Source organism: Ovis canadensis, chromosome 1 (assembly GCF_042477335.2).
Source record: "Ovis canadensis isolate MfBH-ARS-UI-01 breed Bighorn chromosome 1, ARS-UI_OviCan_v2, whole genome shotgun sequence".
NCBI lineage: Eukaryota > Metazoa > Chordata > Mammalia > Artiodactyla > Bovidae > Ovis > Ovis canadensis.
In genome coordinates, this window is record NC_091245.1 from 71124713 (window position 1) to 71147951 (window position 23239).

General features: G+C 35.6%; 1 protein-coding gene across 6 annotated transcripts in view; it reads left to right on the forward strand.

The window, feature by feature from the left end:
* Nucleotides 1–23239, forward strand: part of CCDC18 (coiled-coil domain containing 18) — a 116680-nt gene that overhangs the window by 80252 nt on the left and 13189 nt on the right. For 5 of the 6 annotated variants that reach the window (XM_069597994.1, XM_069597992.1, XM_069598000.1 and 2 more), the window contains 5 exons: nucleotides 3017–3133; nucleotides 3801–3944; nucleotides 5501–5704; nucleotides 7399–7536; nucleotides 13785–13985. In XM_069597994.1, coding sequence (XP_069454095.1) covers nucleotides 3017–3133; nucleotides 3801–3944; nucleotides 5501–5704; nucleotides 7399–7536; nucleotides 13785–13985 — 804 coding nt within the window. The remainder of the gene's footprint in view (nucleotides 1–3016; nucleotides 3134–3800; nucleotides 3945–5500; nucleotides 5705–7398; nucleotides 7537–13784; nucleotides 13986–23239) is intronic. The other variant, XM_069597997.1, reaches the window with a different exon arrangement.

Here is a 23239-nt window from a genome sequence, read left to right on the forward strand (position 1 = left end):
ATCCAGAAGGCATTTTTAGCAGCATCTTTTTAAATATAATTTTATTTATTTATTTTTGGCTGCACTGGTTCTTCATTGCTTTGCATGGGTTTTCTCTAGTTGTGGTGAACGGGGGCTACTCTTTAGTTGTGGTACACAGGTTTTCTCATTTCAGCAGCTTCTCTTGTTGCGGAGCACAGGCTCTAAGGTGTGTCGTCTTGAGTAGTTGTGGCTCGTGGGCTCGAGAGCTCTGGCTCAGTAATTGTGGCACATGGGCTTAGCTGTCCTGCAGCATGTGGAATCAGATTGAACCCGTGTCGCCTGCGTTGGTAGACTGATTCTTAACCACTGGACTACCAGGGAAGCTCTGCAGCATCTTTTTAATAAGACTTTAGTTTTTTAGAGCAGATTTAGGTCCACAGCAAAATTGAACAATAGGTACAGAGATTTCCTACATGCCCACCCTGCCCCAAAGAAGGCACAACCTTCCCCCATTATCAACATTTCCTTTCAGAATGGTGTATTTGTTAAAGCTGATGAACCTACATTGACATTTCATAATCACTCAAAATCCATAGTTTATATTATCATTCACTCTTGTGTTATTCGTTCTATGAGATTGGACAGGAATCCATCATTATGGTATCATTCAGAATATCTTCAGTGCCTTAAAAATCCCCTGTACTCCACTTACTTATCCCTCTCTCTCTTCCCCCAACCATGGTGACCAGTGATCTTTTTGCTGTCTCTAGTTTTGCCTTTCCAGAATGTTATACAGTTGTTGTTGATTGTGTTTGGTCATTAAGTAGTGTCCAATTCCTTGTGACTCAATATACTACAGCACGCCAGGCTTCCCTGTCCTTCACTATCTCCCAGAGGTTGTTCAAACTCATGTCCATTGAGTCAGTGATGCCATCCAGCCATCTTATCCTCTGTCACCTGCTTTTTCTCCTGCCCTCCATCTTTCCCAGCATCAGGGTCTTTTCCAATGAGTGGACTCTTCTCATCAGGTGGCCAAAGTATTGGAGCTTCAGCAACAGTCCTTCCAATAAATATTCAGGGTTGATTGCCTTTAGGATTGACTGGTTTGATCTCCTTGCTGTCCAAGGGACTCTCAAGAGTCTTCTCCAGCACCACAATTTGAAAGCATCAGTTCTTCAGCACTCAGCCTTCTTTATTGTCCAACACCCTCCATGCATGACTACGGGAAATATAACAACTTTAACTATACACACCTTTGTCAGCAAAGTGATGTCTCTCCTTTTTAACATGCTGTCTAGGTTTGTCATAGCTTTTCCTCTAAGGAGCAAACGTCTTTTAATTTTGTGGCTGCAGTCACCATCCACAGTGATTTTGGAGCCCCCCAAAATAAAATCTGTCACTGTTTCCACTTTTTCCCCATCTTTTTGCCCTGAAGTAATGGGACCAGATACCATGATCTTAGTTTTATGATTGTTCAGTTGTAAGCCAGCTTTTTCACTCTCTTCTTTCACTTTCATCAAGAGGCTGTTTAGTTGCTCTTGGCTTTTCTGCCATAAGGGTAGTGTCATCTGCATATCTGAGGTTATTGATATTTCTCCCAGCAATCTTTGATTCCAGCTTGTGCTTCATCCAGCCCAGCATTTCTCATGATATACTATGCATATAAGTTTAATAAACAGGGTGACAGTATACACCTTGATGTACTACTTTGCCAGTTTGGAACCAATCCATTGTTTCATGTCCAGTTCTAACTATTGCTTCTTGACCTGCATACAGGTTTCTCAGGAAATAGGTAAAGTGGTCTGGTATTCCCATCTCTTGAAGAATTTTCCACAGTTTGTGGTGATCCACACAGTCAAAGGCTTTAGTGTAGTCATTGAAGCAGAAGTAGATGTTTTTTGGAATTCCCTTGCTTTCTCTATGATCCAGTGGATGTTAGGAATTTGATCTCTGGTTCCTCTGTGATTTTTTTTTTCTTAATGTGATTAGTTATATTAATTAACTTTCAAATGTGGAGTATAGTTCTTTTTATACATTTTTGAGTATGATTCACTAATATTTTGTTGAGAATTTTTATATCTATGTTCATGAAAGATACTGGTCTATAGTTTTCTTTCTTTATAATGTCTCTGGTGTTGGTATTAGGGTTATGCTAGCCTTAGAGAACGAGTTAGTACTTCCTCTGTTTCTGTGAGAGTATAAAGAATTGGCATAATTTCTTCCTTAAATATTTAGTAGAATTTACCAATGAACCCATCTGAACCTGGGGCTTTCTGTTTTAGAAAGTTATTAATCATTGTTTCAGTTTCTTTAGTGGATATAGGCTTATTCAGATTGTCCATTTCTTCTTGTATGAGTTTTGGCAGATTGTGCCTTTTGAGTAACTGGCCAGTTATATCTAATTTTATTTAAATTCATGGGCTAAGAGCTGTTTATAATATTCCTGTATTATCCTATTAATGTCCTTGATATTTGTAGTAAAATCTCCTTTTTCATTTCTCGTATTAGCAGTTTATATCTTCTCTCTCTTTTTTTGTTAGTCTGGCTAGAGGCTTGTTGCTATTATTAAACTTCTTTTGGCTTTGTTGATTTTCTCTATTGATTCCCTAATTTTAATTGCTAGTCTGGTTTTTAGCATTTTTTTCTTCTGCTTAGTTTGGATTTGATTTGCTCTTCCTTTTCTAGTTTTTAAGATGGAAGCTCAACTGATTAATTTTAGATCTTTCTTCTTTTCTCATATATGCATTCAGTGCATAGATGTTCCTAAGCAGTGCTTTTGCTGCATCCCATGGTTTTCATGTTGCATTGTAATATTTAGCAGAAAATGAAGTTTGAATCATTTTGTCACTTATGTGAATATATGATTATATATTGGGTTCAAGATCCAGTATTATTAAGCAATGATTATTTTTCTCATTCTTTTTAATAATTTATTTGAGGTGCATTTATTCTTCAGTTATACCCACTGTAAACAATTCTAAATAACATTCCAAGCATACAGTTTCTCACATTCGAATAAGATTGAACAATAGCTTAATGTTGCTTTTGTGTTTAGGTTACACATTTGGATATGACTATTCGTGGGCACAGGGGAGAAATGGAACAGAAAATAATTAAACTAGAGGGTACTGTAGAGAAATCAGAATTGGAACTTAAAGAAAGCAGCAAACAGGTAAATTATTAAAAATTATGTCTTAAATTGTTTTAAAAATGACTCCTTAACTATAAACATATACTATTCACATAAAATGGCTTTTGACTAGAATACATACAATAAAAATACTGCATTTGAACTGTGCCACGCAACTTGTGGGATTTTAGGTTCCCAGTCAGGGATTGAATCTGATCCCTTGGCAATGAGAGTGTGGAGTCCTAACCAGTGGACTGCCAGGGAATTCCCAATGATACATAATTTTAATTATCTTGTACTTGCTACATTATATTCATTTTCTTCTCTTAAATTTTTCCCCAGCTTTATTGACAATAAAAAGTGGCATGTATTTTAGGTGTACAATGTGATGTTTTAATGGACATATACATTTTGAAGTAATTATCAGAATCAAACTAATTAGTATATCTACCACCTCATATAGTTACTTTTTTTTTTTTAATGAAAACACCAAGTATACAACATAGTATATTTTAGGTATACATATAAGCATCTTATTAGGCACAAAATTCTGATATTTATGTCAAAGATATTTTTGTCTCAAGAAAAACACATGTAAAAATTTTGCCATTTTAGATATACAAGTTTAAAGTGTGACACATGGATTGCAGTTATGATGGAAGAATTAGTTTTCTTTCTTTACATTAACATTGCTCTGTTTAAAATTCAGATAGAAAGTTTGAATGAAAAATTGCAAAATGCCAAAGAACAACTTCGAGAAAAAGAGTTTATAACACTACAGAATGAACAAGAGATAAGTCAACTGAAGAAAGAAACTGAACGGACACAACAAAAGATGAAAGAAATGGAGAGTGTAAGCAAATTATTTTCCTCCTAAGGAACAAGGTTGATACAGATCTTTGTTTTAAACTGATTGGTTTTATATGTGATTGGTATTTAATATGCACAGAAAGTGGCTAATTATTTGTGCCAGATATCTATTAATTTCCTTAACTTCTTAATTACTTTTTATTGGTGAGTTATCACATTATTTGTCTTTACATTCCCTATGGGCATTGGCATGATATCTCTTACATAGTAAATCCATGATACATGCTCACTTGGTCAATAAATAAATATTTTAATCAAGAACCTACTATGTGATAGAACTGAAGATCAGATATTAATAGGATGCACTACTTTGTCCTTGAAGAACTCTATTCAGAGAATGAATTAACAGATAACAGTATATTATTGATGTCAAGTACTTCAAGTTGCCAGATGAAGTTTGATAACTTCATATTATCAGTTTGCATGTGTGTTGACTTCTGAACCCATTCTACCCACTTGCCTTTTTAAAAAGTGAATTTGCTTCTAAGAGCTCTCGTAGATGTAATTTTTTGTTGTTTTTAAATACTGTGCTCAGTTTTAAAACGTATTGTATAGCTCCTTCTGGTGTTTGATTAACTAATTTTCTGTCTCTTCCAGTCATATTTAAACTCCACAAGGGTAACTAATTCATCTCCTGTTTTCTCCTTCATCTATGTGTACCTAGAATAGTGCCTATCACATAGTAAACATGAATAGATATTAGTTGAATTTTATATATATATATGTAAATTAAGCAGGGTCTCTGAGAGCAAGTTTGGGTTCTAGTGAGAAAAAGAAAAAGATTGTTGGCTTAGTTGTTTCATGTTCTCAAACAAGGGCTGGCTAAAAGTATTTACATGAGATTTATACTGATACACAACACAGTGGGACCTTGGGCCCCCATTCTAGAAATCAGGGTCCTTGTGATTTGTACTGGTTTCTTTCTTTTTTATCAGTCCTAAAGTTAAGTGTCATTGCCTACCATCTTATCTATGTCTTCAAGCTGATTTAGAACTAACTGACTTTTTACTGAATTTTTTTTTCCTCCAGAAATAGTACTTTACTAGGGATTTAACTGAGGAATGTAAAATATTTCAGAGAATAGCAGCAGTCCCAGTAACAAATTTCATTTTTGCAGAGAATAAGGTCATCCTTAACCCAGCTATGTGGATTAATGGTGGGCTTTATTTATACCAGTATTTTCTCCATCTTTGACATGGATAATCAAATATTAACTTCTTTCTTCTCTTTATATTATTATATGTTCTGTCATGTTACTTCATACTGTTAAAGGATTATTCAGCTTGCATGTTGAAGGCGTGCAAAATATACCAGTGAGTCCTAGATTTATTACAGTACTTTTGTCATTTTCTTACTATTAAAAAAGGTTTTTTTTTTCCTGAATATCAGTTTCGCAGTGGTTTATATTCATTGTATGTTAAAATATATAGACATATAGTTTGGAGGGAGTAGGTCACTTATTAAAAGAGAAATCAGAGTAAGAAATAGGTTATCTGGGTCATTTTATTTTGAAACCTACAAATGTCTTGTGCACTTCAGGTTATGAAAGAGCAGGAACAGTACATTGCAACTCAATACAAGGAGGCCATAGATTTGGAGCAAGAATTGAGACTAACTCGGGAGCAGATGCAGAGCTCTCATACAGAATTGGTGGAGGCTCGTCATCAACAAGTCCAAGCACAGAGAGAAATAGAAAGGCTCTCAAATGAACTTGAGGAAATAAAGCAACTCTCTAAAGAGAAAGTAATTCCTATTCTAATTTTACCTTATGAACATCTTAAAGTTTTTAACATTTGCTTGTTTTGACAGTAGAATATTGTTCTTATAAAAGTTGTGTTCCACAGTAGTGTAAATGTACTTAAAAATAGTTAAGGTAATAAATTTTGTTTTATGTATATATTACTCAAAAAAAAACCAAAAACCTGTGTTATATTTAGCCTAGCATTGTCGTGTAATCAGGATCTCTCAGAACTGAATTTTAGTCAAACTGGTTAGTTTTCAATAACATAAGTTATAAAGCACTTTCAGACTTTGAACTGAATTTGAACTACCCCTGAGACAGAAAAAAATCTAATGCATCTTTTTTTAAGTAAAAAGTTTTACATTTGTAGCCATTTATAGATGAAAACGATCTAGATTTATAACTGTTAGAAACCTGCAGTCTAGAATCTTGGGGAGGAAAAATGCTTTTAAATAGCAAGACTACTAATATAAATTGTATTTTCCTAGTATTATATAGAAAATTAACAACTTGCCTTAAAAATATTTAGATTAACATGCTTGGCTTAATTACTTAGACTTTGAGAAAAATGTATTTATTGATATTCTACAAAAGTTCTTGTGATTTTTCTGCTTTCTACTATGGTTCTAATTCAGTATGGATTTTGAATGAAAGTGTTTTTACATTTACTTTTGGTTAACTTGATGGCATTTTTATTCACATTTCTGGATGGTTAGACTAATAAAAAAATATATAGGGAATTTTTATTAGATTATGTCAGGTACTTGGGAGTCTACTAGGGGAAGGGAAGCTGTCATTTCTGTCCTTATCAGTGATATCTAAATGTAGTATAATTGATTTTATCTGATAAACCAAGCTCAGTTAATCAAATAACTGATTGAAAGTAGAGAATTATTAAGAATGATAGTTTAAATATTACATTTTAACCCCAAACTCTAAATTTACAGTCATTTGTTAACCTTTTAATGTGAGACCAAATCTTGGCTCTTTGTATATGTGTAGGGTCACTTGATTGCATTCCACCTAGTTTTTCTTGAATAAACCACACTCAAATGCCATCATCTATAGCTTCCAGTTTGGTTTTTTAAGAGTTAAGAGACATTCATAAATCAGTCAGAGGATAGCATCTCTTATAAAGAGACTTCCCACAATATTTTACAACTAATTAGGTAGCAAACATTTGTGACTCACTTGTTGAATTGTCTCAAAGCATATAACTTAGTTTTCATATAAAAACATCCCTTTTGCCTGTGCATTTCATCTGTATTCATAATGTATAATAAAATTACATAATTATAGTCGTAAACACAGCTGTCATAGATATGTTTGATAAATGCACAACTGTGGATAAGCAAACAGCACATATGGTGAGCAGAAATACCTAGGCATGTCTAAAGAGGAGACTGCTATCTGCTAAAGTTCAGTGTTCTGTGGTTATTAGTTTATTTTACAAAAAGCATTGATTAGTGAACTTATGATAATAATATACTGATACTTTCCCATTAGTACTCTCTTAAATATCTAGATTAAATTCTAGATTATTACACTTTTTAAAGTGTACATTTAATAAGGTAACTGTGTATGAGTGTTCATACAGTATTACAAAAGATTGAAGTACTTCCATAAGTATGTTGATTTAGTGACAATAACCAAATAAACAAGTAGTGTAACCTTTACTTAATATTTCATTTTCAAGGAAGCTCATGGAAAATATTTAGCTGAAGAATTGGGGGCTTCTCAAGTACGTGAAACTCAGCTAGAAGCAAGAATGCAAGCAGAAATCAAGAAATTGTCAACAGAAGTAGAATCTCTCAAAGAAGCATATCATCTAGAGGTAAAGAAAAATTTAATTTGTTCCATTACTCCCTGCTAAAGTGTGTTGATCTATCTGAACAAAGTATAAATCTAGCTTTTAAATGTTTATTATAGAGAAATACATTAGTCTTTTCATTTCTGGTAGGCTGAACATATTATTTTCGCTTCATACTCCAGTGTACTAATTCTCTATGGGTTAAGAGCTTGAATTCTTAAGCCAGGCATACTGGTTCTAAATCTCAGTTCATTACTTGGTACTTACGTAACCTTAGGCAACTAACTTAACATCTCTGACTAAAATGGATATAATAATGCTATTTCATAGAACTGTGTGGAGGATTAAATGAATTAATGTAGTTAATGTTCTTACACCAGAGCCTGGCACATCATTATCATTGTCATAACTTTTTATAAAGTAACGCTTGCCAAAACTACCTGGAGGTATTTAATAACCAACATAAACAGTTTCATGTGATGTCAGTCTATTAATGTGTGGTAATTTTCAAGGTTTGCTCTGATCATAAGTTAGAGCAGCAATACGATAATTTGCTCTTTATCAGTATGTCCTGAGCCTTTACAGAGATGGACAGTGTTATCAATTAGAATAGCATTTCTTGTCTTTTTTAAAACTGTATTTGAAGATATTCAAATTTAAATTTCCTTATGAAGTGTTCTAATAAAGCATTTTTCTGGATGGTGCTTGTTGCGAATGTTGTTTAGTCACTAAGTCACGTCCGAAGCTTTGTAACCCCATGGATTGCCTCACACCAGGCTCCTCTGTCCTCCACTATCTCCCGGAATTTGCTCAGATTCATGTCCATTGAGTCAGTGATGCTGTCTAACCATTTCAAAGACATTTATATTAAACTCATTTTGAGGGAGTTTGGTTAACATCTTTTTGAGGAATTGCGTTTTTGGTCAACATGTCTTGCTTAAATGCATTTAAAGTGAAATCTCTTTGAAAACATTGTGTCTGCCAAACAAAACACATTTGCGTGCTCAATCCAGTCCTAAGGCCAAGAGATTACAACCTTTAGTCTTTGGAGACAAATGTGAATGCTGATGAGTTCAGCATAATTATTTAATATTAGCTGGTCAACTTGGTGACCTTCGGTAATAATTGGTCCATCTCAAATATTTGCCAGCAGCAACTCAATAAACTTTTTTTACATGGTCTATATTTCTACTTTTATTTTAATTATCCAATTTTTTACTTTTAGTTTTATAAGCCTCTTAAAATTATTTATAAGCAGATAGTACAAAAAATGAATTGTAAAAATTGGTTCTAGTATTGCTGTTTAATATCTGGTATTAATATTTTATATGTAGCATATGAAAATACCTAATATGGACACTTTCTCAGGGGCTACCACTGGTGGCTTTGAGGCTGTTGGGGATGAAGGCACCCAGCACAATGCTTTTCTGGTTAGACCCCAGACATATAGGTCCAGTTAACTCTCGTGGTGGTACAGAAGGTTGAAAGCTCTACATAGGAACATGATGTGAATGAAAGAGACCTGTCATTATGCAAACAGTATGGCACTCATAAGCAGACAGTAAAAATGGCACTCAAAGAGACCAGCACTTGTGTCACAGTATAAATTAGATGCTTGTGGAACAGCTTTTGATAAATGAGATCTTCCAGCCAGACAGTGAGTCCTTTGGACCCATTACCTTATATTCGTGATCGGATTGGATCACCTCCCATCCTGAGGCTTCCCAAGACTTTTGAATAGTTTTTCAATGATCCTTACAGAAAGACCCCCTCCCAGAGAAATGCAGTATTTATATACAGTGCATTGGATCTCTAGGAAACACCAAAGTTATCAGTGAAGAATATGGCAAATGACTTAAAGGCTACTGTGAAGTATTTTTGTATGGCTTGATAGTAAAGCTCCTAGAACCAGTTTCTGTCTCTGCAAGGTTCCAAAACATTTGGAAGAAGCTGACCAGTGCCTGGAAACCCTTTTCCCTGTCCATTTGCACAAGTTACAGCATGCTATTGGTTGCAACATTATTGAGGGTTACAGAGCTCTTGTGAAATAGATTGAGAATGAATCTGCTAACATACCTAGAGTCGCTCGAAAACATAGTCATGAGGATAATATGAATTTGCCCAAACCTGTGGGAACCTTTAAGGAATGAAAAGAGTGGATAATAAAATGGATAATAAAATTTTCCAGAAAAAGAACCTTCAAATAGGAGTAATTAAAATAAATACTTGCAGGTTAAAATATATAAATAGGTTTGTTTGGTTGTTCTTAAGAAAGATGTTTTTAAAGTGTGTATGTTGTTTGAATATAAAATGAAAGTATGTTATTAAATAGGAAAAGGGATTGATAATTTTTAACTAATTTTTAAAATACAGGTTTAGAATTGTCAAGAAACTCAATTGCAAAGCTGATTTTCTCAATAAAATGAGATTTTCAAAAACTTTATTATGGAAAATTTTTAACATATTCAGAAGTAGAATGGTATAAATTTTCGTACATATTGTTATTATGTCAGTCGCTCAGTCATGTCCTACTCTGCTACCGCATGGACTGTAGCACACCACGCTTCCCTGTCCTTCACCATCTCCCGGAGTTTGCTCACACTCATGTCTATTGAGTCAATGATGCCATCCAACCATCTCATCCTCTGTCGTCCCCTTCTCCTCCTGCCTTCAATCTTTCCCAGCATCAGGGTCATTTCCAATGAATGGGCTCTTTGCATCAGGTGGCCCAAGTATTGGAGTTTCAGTTTCAGCATCAGTCCTTCCAGTGTATATACAGGGTTGATTTCCTCCAAGATTGACTGGTTTGATCTCCTTGTTGTCCAAGGGACTCTTGAGAGTTTTTTCTAGCAGCACAGTTCAAGGATATCAATTCTTTGCTGTTCAACCCTTTTTTATTGTCCAGCTCTCACATCCATACATGACAACTGGAAAAACCAAGCTCTGACTATGCAGACTTTTGTAGGCAAAGTAATGTCTCTGCTTTTTAATACTGTATCTAGATTTGTCATAGCTTTTCTTCCAAAGAGCAAGTGTCTTTTATTTTTATTTTATTTTTTAAATTTTTTTATTTTTACTTTATTTTACTTTACAATACTGTATTGGTTTTGCCATACATTGACATGAATCCACCACGGGTGTGCATGAGTTCCCAAACATGAACCCCCCCTCCCACCTCCCACCCCATATCATCTCTCTGGATCTTCCCCGTGCACCAGCCCCAAGCATCCTGCATCCTGCATCAAACATAGACTGGCAGTTCGTTTCTTACATGATAGTATACATGTTTCAATGCCATTCTCCCAAATCATCCCACCCTCTCCCTTTCCCTCAGAGTCCAAAAGTCCGTTCTACACATCTGTGTCTCTTTTGCTGTCTTGAATACAGGGTCATCATTACCATCTTTCTAAATTCCATATCTATGTGTTAGTATACTGTATTGGTGTATTTCTTTCTGGCTTACTTCACTCTGTATAATCGGCTCCAGTTTCATCCATCTCATCAGAACTGATTCAAATGTATTCTTTTTAACGGCTGAGTAATACTCCATTGTGTATATGTACCACAGCTTTCTTATCCATTCATCTGCTGATGGACATCTAGGTTGTTTCCATGTCCTGGCTATTATAAACAGTGCTGCAATGAACATTGGGGTACATGTATCTCTTTCAATTCTGGTTTCCTTGGTGTGTATGCCTAGCAGTGGGATTGCTTAATTCAATGGCTGCAGTCACCATCGACAGTGATTTTGGAGCCCAAGAAAATAAAGTTTGTCACTCTTCCCATTGTTTCCCCATCTACTTTCCATGAAGTGATGCAACCAGATGCCATGATTTTCATTTTCTGAATGTTGAGTTTTAAGCTAGCTTTCATCAAGAGGCTCTTCAATTCCTCTTTGCTTTCTGCCATAAGGGTGATGTCATCTGCATATCTAAGGTTATTGATATTTCTCCCAGCATTCTTGATTCCAACTTATGATTCATCCAGCCCGGCATTTTGCATGATGTATTCTGCTAAGTTGCTTCAGTCGTGTCCGACTCTGTGCGACCCCATAGACGGCAGCCCACCAGGCTCCGCCGTCCCTGGGATTCTCCAAGCAAGAACACTGGAATGGGTTGCCATTTCCTTCTCCAGTGCATGAAAATGAAAAGTGAAAGTGAAGTCACGGAGTCGTGTCCAACTCCCAGCGACCCCATGGACTGCAGCCTACCAGGCTCCTCCGTCCATGGGATTTTCCAGGCAAGAGTAAGTTAAATAAGCAGGGTGACAGTATGCAGCCTTGACATACTCCTTTCCATGTCTGGTTCTAACAGTTGCTTCTTGACCTGCATACAGGTTTCATAGGAGGCAGGTAAAGTGGTCTGGTATTCCCATCTCTTTAAGAATTTTCCACAGTTTGTTGTGATCTACATAGTCAAAGGCTTTTTCATAGTCAATGAAGCAGAAGGAAATGTTTTTTTGGCATTCCCTTGCTTTTTCTGTGATCCAATGGATGTTGGCAATTTGATCTCTGATTGCCTTTTCTAAATCCAGCTTGTACATCTGGAAGTTCTTGGTGCATGTATTGTTGAAGCCTAGCTTGAAGGGTTTTGAACATTACCTTGCTCGCATGTGAAATGAGCATAATTGTACTGTAGTTTGAACATTCTCTGGCATTGCCTTTCTTTTGGATTGGAATGGAAAATGACTATTCAATATTATGGCCACTGCTGAGTTTTCCAAATTTGCTGGCATATTGAGTTCGGCACTTTCACAGCATCATCTTTTAGGTTTTGAAATAGTTAAGCTGGAATTTCATCACCTCCACTAGCTTTGTTTGTCTTGATGCTTCCTGCTGCTGCTGCTAAGTTGCTTCAGTCGTGTCCAACTCTGTGAGACCCCATAGATGGCCTCCTACCAGGCTCCTCTGTACCTGGGATTCTCCAGACAAGAACACTGGAGTGGGTTGCCATTTCCTTCTCCAATGCATGAAAGTGAAAAGTGAAAGTGAAGTCGCTCAGTCGTGTCCGACTCTTAGCGACCTCATGAAAGCCCACTTAACTTCACTCTCCAGGATATCTGCTCTAGGTGAGTGATCACACTGTCATGGTTATCTGGATCATTAAGTTCTTTGTATTTGTTGTTCTGTCTCTCAGTCATGTCTGACTCTGCAACCCCAAGGACTGCAGCATTCCAGGCCTCCCTGTCATCACCATTTCCCAGAGCTTGCTCAGACTCATGTCCATTGAGTCAGTGATGCCATCCAACCATCTCGTCATCTCATCATCTTTTTTGTATAGTGCTTCTGTAATCTTGTGTCTCTTAATATCTTCTGCTTCTGTTTAGTCCCTACTGTTTCTGTCCTTTATTGTGCCTATCTTTATGTGAAATGTTCCCTTGGTATCTCAGATTTTCTTGAAGAGATCTCTGGTCTTTCCCATTCTGTTATTTTCCCTTATTTCTTTCCTATATATTGCTCAGCTTCAGTAATTTTCAACTCATGTCTGAGTCTTGCAACCCCATGGACTGTATGTAGCGTGCCAGGTTCCTCTGTCCATGGGATTCTCCAGGCAAAAACACTGGGGTGGGTTGCCATTTCCTTCTCCAGGGGATCTTCCTGACCCAGGAATCGAACCAGGGTCTCCTGCCTTGCAGGCAGTTCTTTACCAAGAAGCCCACTCATGGCCAATTTTACTTAATCTGTAAGTATGTTGACTATTTATTTTATATAAAAGGAAATACTTTTGAGAATGAAGAAGAGTGCTGTTATTAATTACACCAGAACACTAAGCATAAAACGTAGATGATTGTAGGTAAACTAGGAAGTATGATCATCATATCTTTAACCTCATTTCTCTTTTTTCCCTCTCTCACATACCCTGTAATTTTGAGGGAAGGAAATCCAAAACATGATTGTTTCATCAATAAGCATTTCAATAAATATATCTGAAAGACAAGAACTATTTAAAAAATATAACCACAATGCCATTTTCATACTTATAATTTGACTGTAATTCCTTGATATCATCAAACGTGTAGTCATTGTTCAGATTTCCTCAATTATGTCTTCCTCAAAAATGTCTTTATAGCTGATTTCTTCAAATTAGTATCCGAAAGTAGTCCATTGTACTTAACTGTTCTTAAGTAAATTTAAGACTATTTTCCCTCTAATATGTTGTTTGTTGAGAAATCATGTTTGTAACTATAAACAATTTGCTTTATTAGAATGTTATTGAAACCAACTTCATCCTATTTTCTTTCTTCCATTCCTTTTCAATTTGGGGGCTGTGTAGATGATTTCACATCAGGAAAACCATGCAAAGTGGAAGATTTCTGTTGATTCTCAAAAGACTTCTGTTCAGCAATTAAATGAACAATTAGAGAAAGCAAAACTAGAATTAGAAGAAGCTCAGGACACTGTAAGCAGTTTGCATCAGCAAGTCCAAGATAGGAATGAAGTAATTGAAGCTACAAATGAAGCATTACTTATTAAGGTAAGTGAACATATAAAATACATAAAGCAGAACTATAATGAAGTAAATTTATGACTGATTTCCCCATAATCAGAATTCCTGGAGTTTGTAGAACACTTAATAACCAAAAATTGACCTTTTGAATAAAAGGCCCTTTATTTAGAAGATACTGAATTTGGAGATTATTAATAAGAAATGTATCATATTGGCTTAAGAGACATAATTATGTTCAAACATGAACTTTAAAAAAACTTTTTTTTTGATGAGAACATTTAAGTTCTACTTTTTTAGTAAGTTTCATTTATACACTGGTTTTATCAACTATAGTCATCATATTATACATTAAACCCTCAGTCATCTTATACCTGAAAAGCTGTACCCTTTGAGCAACCTATTTTGCTCACCTCCCCAGTCTCCTCATCTCTGGCAACCACTCTCCTGCTATTTCTATGAGTTTGGCTTTTTTTTTTTTTTTAAGATTCCACATTCAAGTAATATCATGCAGTATTTGTCTTTCTCTGTTTTATTTCACCTAAAGGTCCACTGATGTTGTTCCAAAAGCCGTATTGTATATTCCATTGTATATGTATTTACCGTACCTTCTTTATCCATTCATCAATGGGTACTTTTTTCCTTATCTGAGCTAATTGTGAATAGTGTTGAAATGAACACAGGAGTGCATTTGATAACCTATTTTCATTCCCTTTTAATATATACCCAGAAGTAGTGTTGCTGGGTCATATGATACTTCTATTTTTCATTTTTGGAAGAAACTCCATGCTGTTTCCCTTAGTACTTGTACTAGGTAGCTTGCCTACCAACAGTAAACACAGCCTCCCTTTTCTCCATACCCTTGCCAACACTCATTTCTTGTCTTTTTAATGATAGCCATTCTGGTGGGTATAAGGTGATATCTCATTTGATTTTGATATGCATTTCCCAGATGATTAGTGATATTGAGTACCTTTTCATGTACTTATTGGCCCTTTGTATATCTTCTTTGAAAAAATGTATATTCAATTCCTCTACCTTTTAAAAACTGAATGGTTTGTTTCTTTGCTATTAAATTATATGAGTTCTTTATGTAGTTCAGCTGTTAACTCTTTATCAGATAAATGATTTGCAGACATTTTCTCCCATTTTTATGTTGCCTTTTTACTGGTTTCCATTGCTGTGCAAGAACTTTTTAGTTTGTATAGTCCCTCTTTTCTGTTTTTGCTTTTGTTGCCTTTACTTTTGTTATCAAATCCAAAAAATCATTGCCATGCCCAATATCAAGATGCTTACTCTTTATTTTTTCTTCACTCTCAGTTTGAATTGATTTTTGTGTATGGTGTAGGACTAGGGTCCAGCCTTGCATCTGGCTCTCTGGTTTTCCCAGCATGATTCATTGAAGATAATTTTTCTTTCCCAATTGTATGTTCTTAGTTCCTTTGTCATAAATTAACTGGCTATACATGCATAGGTTTATTTCTAGGCTATCTATTCTGTTCCATTTATCTGTGTGTCCATTTCTATACTACTGTGTACCATAGTGTTCTTATTTTAGTTACTATAGCTTTGTAATATTGTTTGAAATCAGGAAATATGATGTTTCCAACTTTGTTATTTCTTAAAATTGCTTTAACTATTTAGTCTTTTGTGGTTCCATTCAAATTTTAGGATAGCTTGTTCTATAGCTGTGAAAAATACTGTTGAAATTTTGATAGGGGTTGAATTGAATCTACATTACTTAGGATAGTAAGGACATTTTCACAATATTTTTTCTTCCAACTAGTTTGTGAGCACAACATATCTTTCCATGTATTTGTATCTTCACTTCCTTTCATCAGTGTCTTACAGTTTTCAGTGTACAGGTCTTTCACCTCCTTGGTTAAATGTATTCCTAGGCATTTTATTCTTTTTGATAAAATTGTAATTGGAATTATTTTACTAATTTATCTTTCTGATAGTTCATTATTAATATATAGAAATACAGCAGATTTTTATATACTGATTTTGTATCCTTCTGTTTGCCAAATTCATTTACTAGTTCAAAAACAGTTTTAAACAGTTTTTTGGTGGAGTCTTTAGGGTTTTCTATATATAATATCATGTCATTTGCAAACAGTTACAGTTTCACATCTTCCTTTCCAATTTGGATTCCTTTTATTCCTTTTTTTCCTCCTGATTTCTCTGGCTCCTACTCCCAATATTATGTTGAATAGAAATGGTGAGTGAGCCTCCTTGTTTTGTTCCTGATGTTAAAGGAAACGCTTTCAGTTTTTCACTCTTTAGGGTTATGTTAACTGTGGACTTGTTATATATAACCTTTATTATTTTGGTGTACATTCCCCCTGTATCCACTTGTTGTGTTGTGCATTTTCATCATGAATGAATATTGAATTTTGTCAAATGCTTTTTCTCCATCTATTGAGATGATCGTATAATTTTTATCTTCTTTTTATTAATGTGGTATCACATTAATTTGCAGATAATGAACCATCCTTACGTCCCTGGAACTAATCTCTCACTTGATCATGGTATATGATTCTTTTAATGTATTATTCAATTCAACTTGCTGTTATTTCTTTTAAATATTTAATTTAAAATACTTTTTATTGATACTGGAATATATTGTTTTACAGTGTTTTAGTTTCTGATGTACAGCAAAGTGAATCAGTTTTGGGAGGTTTTTTAAAATTATTATTACTGATCAAGCTTCCTTACTGGTAATTGGTCTATTGAGATCTCACTTTATGTTTCTTTATTATTTGGTCTTGGTGGGTTGTAAGACTTAACTATTTTTTTCTTGGCTGACCAATTTGTTAGTGTATAATTATTCATAGTAGTCCCTTAAGATCCCTTATCTCTTTGGTATCAAGTTGTAATATCTCTTTCATTTCTGATTTTATTTAAGTTCTCTCTCTCTTTTTCTCTTATTAAGCCTTGCTAATGGTTTGTCTATTGTGTTTATCTTTTTTAAGAACTCAGCTGTTAGTTTCATTAATATTTTATATTGTCTTTTTAGTCTATCTTTACTTTATTTCCACTCTGATCTTTATTTCATTCATTTACCTAACTTTGGGCTTAGTTTGTTCTTCCTTTTCTGTTTCTTTAAGGTAGAAATTTAGGTTGTTTTATTGGTGTCTGTCTTGTTTCTTACTATATAAATACAGTGTTTATCACTATAGATTTCCCACTTGCATCTGCTTTTGCTATGTCCCATAAGTTTTGGTTTACTATATTTCTATTTTAATTTGTTTGAAGATAATTTTTTATTTTTCTGTTGATTTACTCTTTGACGCGTTGGTAGTTACGTCGCATGTTTAATCTCCACATAATTGTGGGTTTTCCAGTTTTATTCTTGTAATCAATTTCTGGTTTTATACCATTATGGTTGGAAGGTCCTTGATATAATTTTAATCTTCCTAAATTTGTTTTTGTTTTGTTAATCTTCCAAAATTTATTAAGACTTGTTTTATGACTTAACATATGATCCATCCTGGAGAATGTTCCATATTCAGTTGAGAAGAATATGTACACTCCTGCCCTGTGTTGGATGAAATGTTCTGTAACTGTTAAGTCCATTTGGTCTAACTTACAGTTCAAGTCCAGTGTTTTCATAATGATTTTTTGTATAGATGATCTATCTATTGATGAAACTAGGGTACTGAAGTCCCTTATGTTTATATATGCTTATCTCTTTCTCCCTCTGGTCTGTCAATACTTACTCTATATATTTGGGTATTCCTATGTTTTTTAGGTGCAAAATATATACAAATGTTATATTCTTTAGTTAGATTGTCTCCTTTAGCATTATATAATGACCTTCTTTGTCCCTTGTTACACTTCTGGCATAAAGTCCAGGGAGACAATTGTAATTTGGAACAGGCTTGAGGGAGAAGGTAGAGAAAGTGTCTTCTGTCCTCCCTGGTCTTTCGGGTGCCCCTTGTTGTTTGTTGTTTGGTAACAAAGTCGTGTCTGTTTGTGACCCCATGGACTGCAGCACACCAGGCTTCCCTGTCCCCCATCATCTCCCAGAGTTTGCCCAAGTTCGTGTCCATTGAATCAGTGATGCCATCCAACTGTCTCATCTTGTGTCACCCTCTTCTTCTGCCTTCACTCTTTCCCAGCTTCAGGGTCTTTTTCAGTGAGTCAGCTGTTCACATCAGGTGACCAAGGTACTGGAGCTTCAGCGTCAGTCCTTCCAGAGAGTATTCAAGGTTGATTTCCTTTAAGATTGACTGATTTGATCTCCTTGCTTTCCAAGGGACTCTCAAGAGTCTTCTCCAGCACCACAGGTACCCCAGATGCATGCTAAAATAGAAGCCTGACTTTTAAAGTATGAAAATAGACCTATTTTGGAGAAAGTCTGGGAGATGGGCGTATCTTGCTTGCTTCTTCTGTACTGAATTCTATGATGTTAGCCATGGTACGTCCTTGCAAGCATGTTAAGAACTGCTTCTTTGTTTGCTATAATCTTGTGGGTCTCAGGGATGCAGGCCCCATTGGCTTTCACAGCTAAGTGTTTTGAAAACCCATTGCTCACATGGAAGTCTTAAAAGTTGGAACACTACATGTGGGATCTAAGCCCTTTACTCTTAAGGAAGAAACTGGAAGCCAGGTGTTCCTTCCCATTTTATAGCCTGTGCTTGGCATGGCCTTTATGGCAAAAGTGAAGCTCAGCTTTCCTATTAGTTTTGATGTGGGCTTTTCTCATTCACCCAATGTGTAGATGTTTCTCAGCTAGTTTTTTCAAAGGGAATTGTTCCTTGTACAGTTATAGATTTCATCATTTGTACATGGAAGGAGATATGAAAGGAGCCTATATTGCCATCTTGGCCTGGCCAGTTGAATCATGATGTTTACTCTAGAGGGTTTTAAAATTTTTTTTTTGAATTATAAAGTATGATAGCTCATTTACAGGAGATTTGGAAAATACAGAACAAGATTACATATAGTTAAGTAGATAAATTAAGATTTTTAGTTGGAGTTTCAATATCAAACTCTCAAAAATTAATATAATGAGTATACAGAGAAGAAGGATATAGTAGACCTGAAACGCTCTGTGAACCAATTCAACATAATTAAGATTTATACATTTTCACACGTCAGAAGGATACAAGTTATATGCAAGTTCCCATAGATTGTAAACTAGGAGACACTGAAACATACCCAAAGACATAAAACAAGGTTCAAAAATTTCATGGTTTAAAGGTATTGAAATCATAGCATCAGTTCTGTTATCACTGTGGTATTATGTTAGAAATCAATATCAAGAGATATTTGAAAATAACCCATATATTTTCAAGTGCAATGTGACATTTACCAAGAGAGAGCTTCAACTTAGACATCAAAAGCCTCAATTAAAAAAAAAAAAAGCCTCAATAAAGTTAGACTGAAGAAAACAGAGGGTAATTGCAGAGGAGAAAGCATTTAATGAGAAATTAATATAAAAATGAGAAATTAATGTTAAAGATACTTTTAAAAATCCCATGTATTTGGGAGCTTAATGTCAACTTTTAAATGATGGATGTATCTAAGAAGCCATAACAAGGAAAATTAGAAAATATTTGTAACTGAATGAAAATGAAAAGAGAATTTACCAGCATTTGTTGTGTGTAGCTGAAGTGGCTCAATGCAGTTAAATACAGTGTGGAGTCTTGAATGAGGTATGAAAACAAATAATTTTGTGAGATTTGAACATCATCTGTGCTTTAGTTAATAATACTGTATCACTTGTTAATTTCCTGTGTTTTTTTAAATAACATAGTATTTCTTTATATTCTCAGAATTGGATTAGAAGTTTCAAGCCTTATTCAAATTTTCTTTTTAAATCACTAAGATAATTGGAGAAGGAAATGGCAACCCACTCCAATGTTCTTGCCTGGAGAATTCCAGGGACGGAGGAGCCTGGTGGGCTGCCGTCTATGGGGTTGCACAGAGTTGGACACAACTGAAGCGACTTAGCAGCAGTGAATTTTGGCTGATATTTCCTTTTTTATGAATAACTAAGAAGACAATAAAAGAAATGTGTTAGAACTTGAAAAAATAAATAAATAAATAAATAAATCACTAAGATAATACATTTTCTGGACTTTTACCAGTAATACTAGATGCCAAAATATATGACACTATATCAAAATTTGAGTGAATATAAATTAGAACTCTAGCATTCTGTTCATACTAACCCAAACAAGTAGAATCAAAGTGTCATAAATTTAGCTAGGCAAAAATTCACAATTTTTTTAAAATATATATATTATACATACTATATATATGTTACAAACTTTTCTACTACACTTGATAATGGCTTGAGAAACAACAACAAAAAAGAGAGAAATTGGAAAACATAAGCTAAATGAAATGGGAGCATTGACTATGAAATAGAAAACATGAATCAAACTAGATAAAAGTAAAAGACCATCATCATGTAGTTTAGTTGCTTTTAAACATAGCTGTTGGTTAGGAATACATCTGGCACTTTGGAGAAGAGTGGCAATACCTGGGCATTTTTATTTTTCAAAAAATTCCAAGATAATTCTGTTGTGCATCTGGATTTTAAAAAGTAAATACAAGTTTTTCTTTTAAATGGTAATTTTAGTGATACATAATTCTGTTCTTTTCTGTTGACGAATCATGATACAATGATATTAAGCAAATAACAATTACATAATCATAATACTGAAAGATGTTTATCAGTTTTCATAGTCAATAGCCAGACAAGAAATGATTACAGTTGCAAGCCATAATGGAAACATAATGAACCTCACAATATGAAATAATTACATACAGTTTTGGGCATAGAGTAGTATGGTAAGTGGAAGTGCATATGTGCGCATGTTCTCATCTGCCCATCCAGTCTATGTCTTTTGATTGGTGCATTTAATCCATTTATAGTTAAGGTAATTATCACTATGTATGATCCTGAGTCTTTTCCAACACCACAGTTCAAAAGCATCAATTCTTCGGCGCTCAGCTTTCTTCACAGTTGGGAAAGACTCTTGAGAGTCCCTTGGACTGCAAGGAGATCCAACCAGTCCATTCTAAAGGAGATCAGTTCTAGGTGTTCTTTGGAAGGAATGATGCTAAAGCTGAAACTCCAGGACTTTGGCCACCTCATGCGAAGAGTTGACTCATTGGAAAAGACTCTGATGCTGGGAGGGATTGAGGGCAGGAGAAGGGGCCGGCAGAGGATGAGATGGCTGGATGGCATCACCGACTTGATGGACGTGAGTGTGAGTGAACTCCTGGAGTTGGTGATGGACAGGGAGCCCTGGCGTGCTGCAATTCATGGGGTCGCATGGAGTCGGACACGACTGAGCAACTGAACTGAACTGAAGGGAGTAAAAGTAAACACAGCCAGTTATAGAACTGCTGTGACTTAAGTTACATAGTCATGTTAATGTATGTACTGAATCTTGATGTGACCAAAAGTATGTTTTAATTAGATAGGAGTGGTGAAATATAAGAGATGTGTGCATGTTATGGTAGGCAAGGCATGGATGGTGTGGGTGATGGGGAAGAGAACTAAATTGTCCTGTTTCATAGTTAGAGGTCAGTAGATAAATTATTTAAAACTTTCTTTTTGGTCATAGGCCTCATATAGCTGATAAACAGTGTGAGTAAGGGAAAGTAACAGTGATAAATCAGACATTAGCTGAAGGAAAGCCTGGTTTTCTCATTCCTGTGTTTGTGTATTACGTGAACCTTTCAAAGCTATTTGCAAAATTTTGTTTATATGTTCCTGAAGTTTTCAGAGTGACCTTAAAAAATGTCGAGACTTCTGTCTTTAGGAGAGGTATAAGGGGTGGTATGATGATAGTGATGGTGGTTTTCAGCATGCTTGACAGCTGAGGTTGTTTGGTGTTGATTCTTTTTTTGTTTGTTTATTTTTTTAAAGTTTTTGGCTCCATGGCATGTATTATTTTAGATTCCTGACCAGGGATTGAACCCTGCCCCCTGCATTGGAAGTACAGAGTCTTAACCACTGGACTGCCAGGCAAGTCCCCTGGTGTTGATTCTTGATTCATGTTTTTCTTCATGTATTATTTAATCATCTTATATGAAAAAAAAATCAGAGAGGGCAATGGCACCCCACTCCAGTACTCTTGCCTGGAAAATCCCATGGATGGAGGAGCCTGGTGGGCTGCAGTCCATGGGATTGCTAAGAGTCGAACACGACTGAGCAACTTCACTTTCACGTTTCAGTTTCGTGCATTGGAGAAGGAAATGGCAACCCACTCTAGTGTTCTTGCCTGGAGAACCCCAGGGACAGGGGAGCCTGGTGGGCTGCCGTCTCTGGGGTCGCACAGAGTCGGACACGACTGGAGCGACTTAGCAGCAGCAGCAGCAGGATCCTATGATCCTGTTGGGCTTCTCTGGTGGCTCTGATGGTAAAGGATCCACCTGTAATGTGGGAGACTCAGGTTTGATCCCTGGATTGGGAAGATCCCCTGGAGGAGAGCATGACAACCCACTCGAGTATTCTTGTCTGGAGAATCCTCTTGGACAAAGGAGCCTGGCGGGCTACAGTCCATGGTGTCACAAAGTATCTGACACGACTGAACAACTAAGCACAGCACAGCACATGATCCTATTACCGTTTTCTTTTTTTCAATTAATTTTTTTATTGAAGGATAGTTGCTTTAAAGAATTTTGTTGTTTTCTCTCAAACCTCAACATGAATCAGCCGTAGGTATAAATATATCCCCTCCCTTTTGAACCTCCCTCCCATCTCCCTCCCCACCCCACCCCTCTAGGTTGATAGAGTCCCTGTTTGAGTTTCTTGAGCCATACAGCAAATTCCCATTGGCTACCTATTTTACGTAGGGCCTGTTACCATTTTCTTAATTGTTTTGGGTTTATTTTTTGTAGATCTTTTCTTTTGTGTTTCCTGCCTAGAGAAGTTCCTTTAGTATTTGTTGTAAAGTTGTTTTGGTGATGCTGAATTCTCTTAATTTTGCTTCTCTGGAAAACTTTGGATTTCTCAATCAAATCTGAATGAGAGTCTTGCTGGATAGATTATTCTTGGTTGTAGGTTCTTCCCTCTCATCGCTTTTAATGTATCATGCCATTCCCTTCTGGCTTGGAGAGTTCCTGTTGAGAAATCAGCTGATAACCTGATGGGAGTTCCCTTGAGTATTATTTATCATTTTTCCCTTATTGCTTTTAATATTTTATCTTTGTCTTTAATTTTTATCAGTTTAATTATTGTGTGTCCTGGTGTGTTTCTCCTTGAGTTTATTTTGCCTGGGACTCTGCATTTCCTGGACTTGGTTGACGATTTCCTT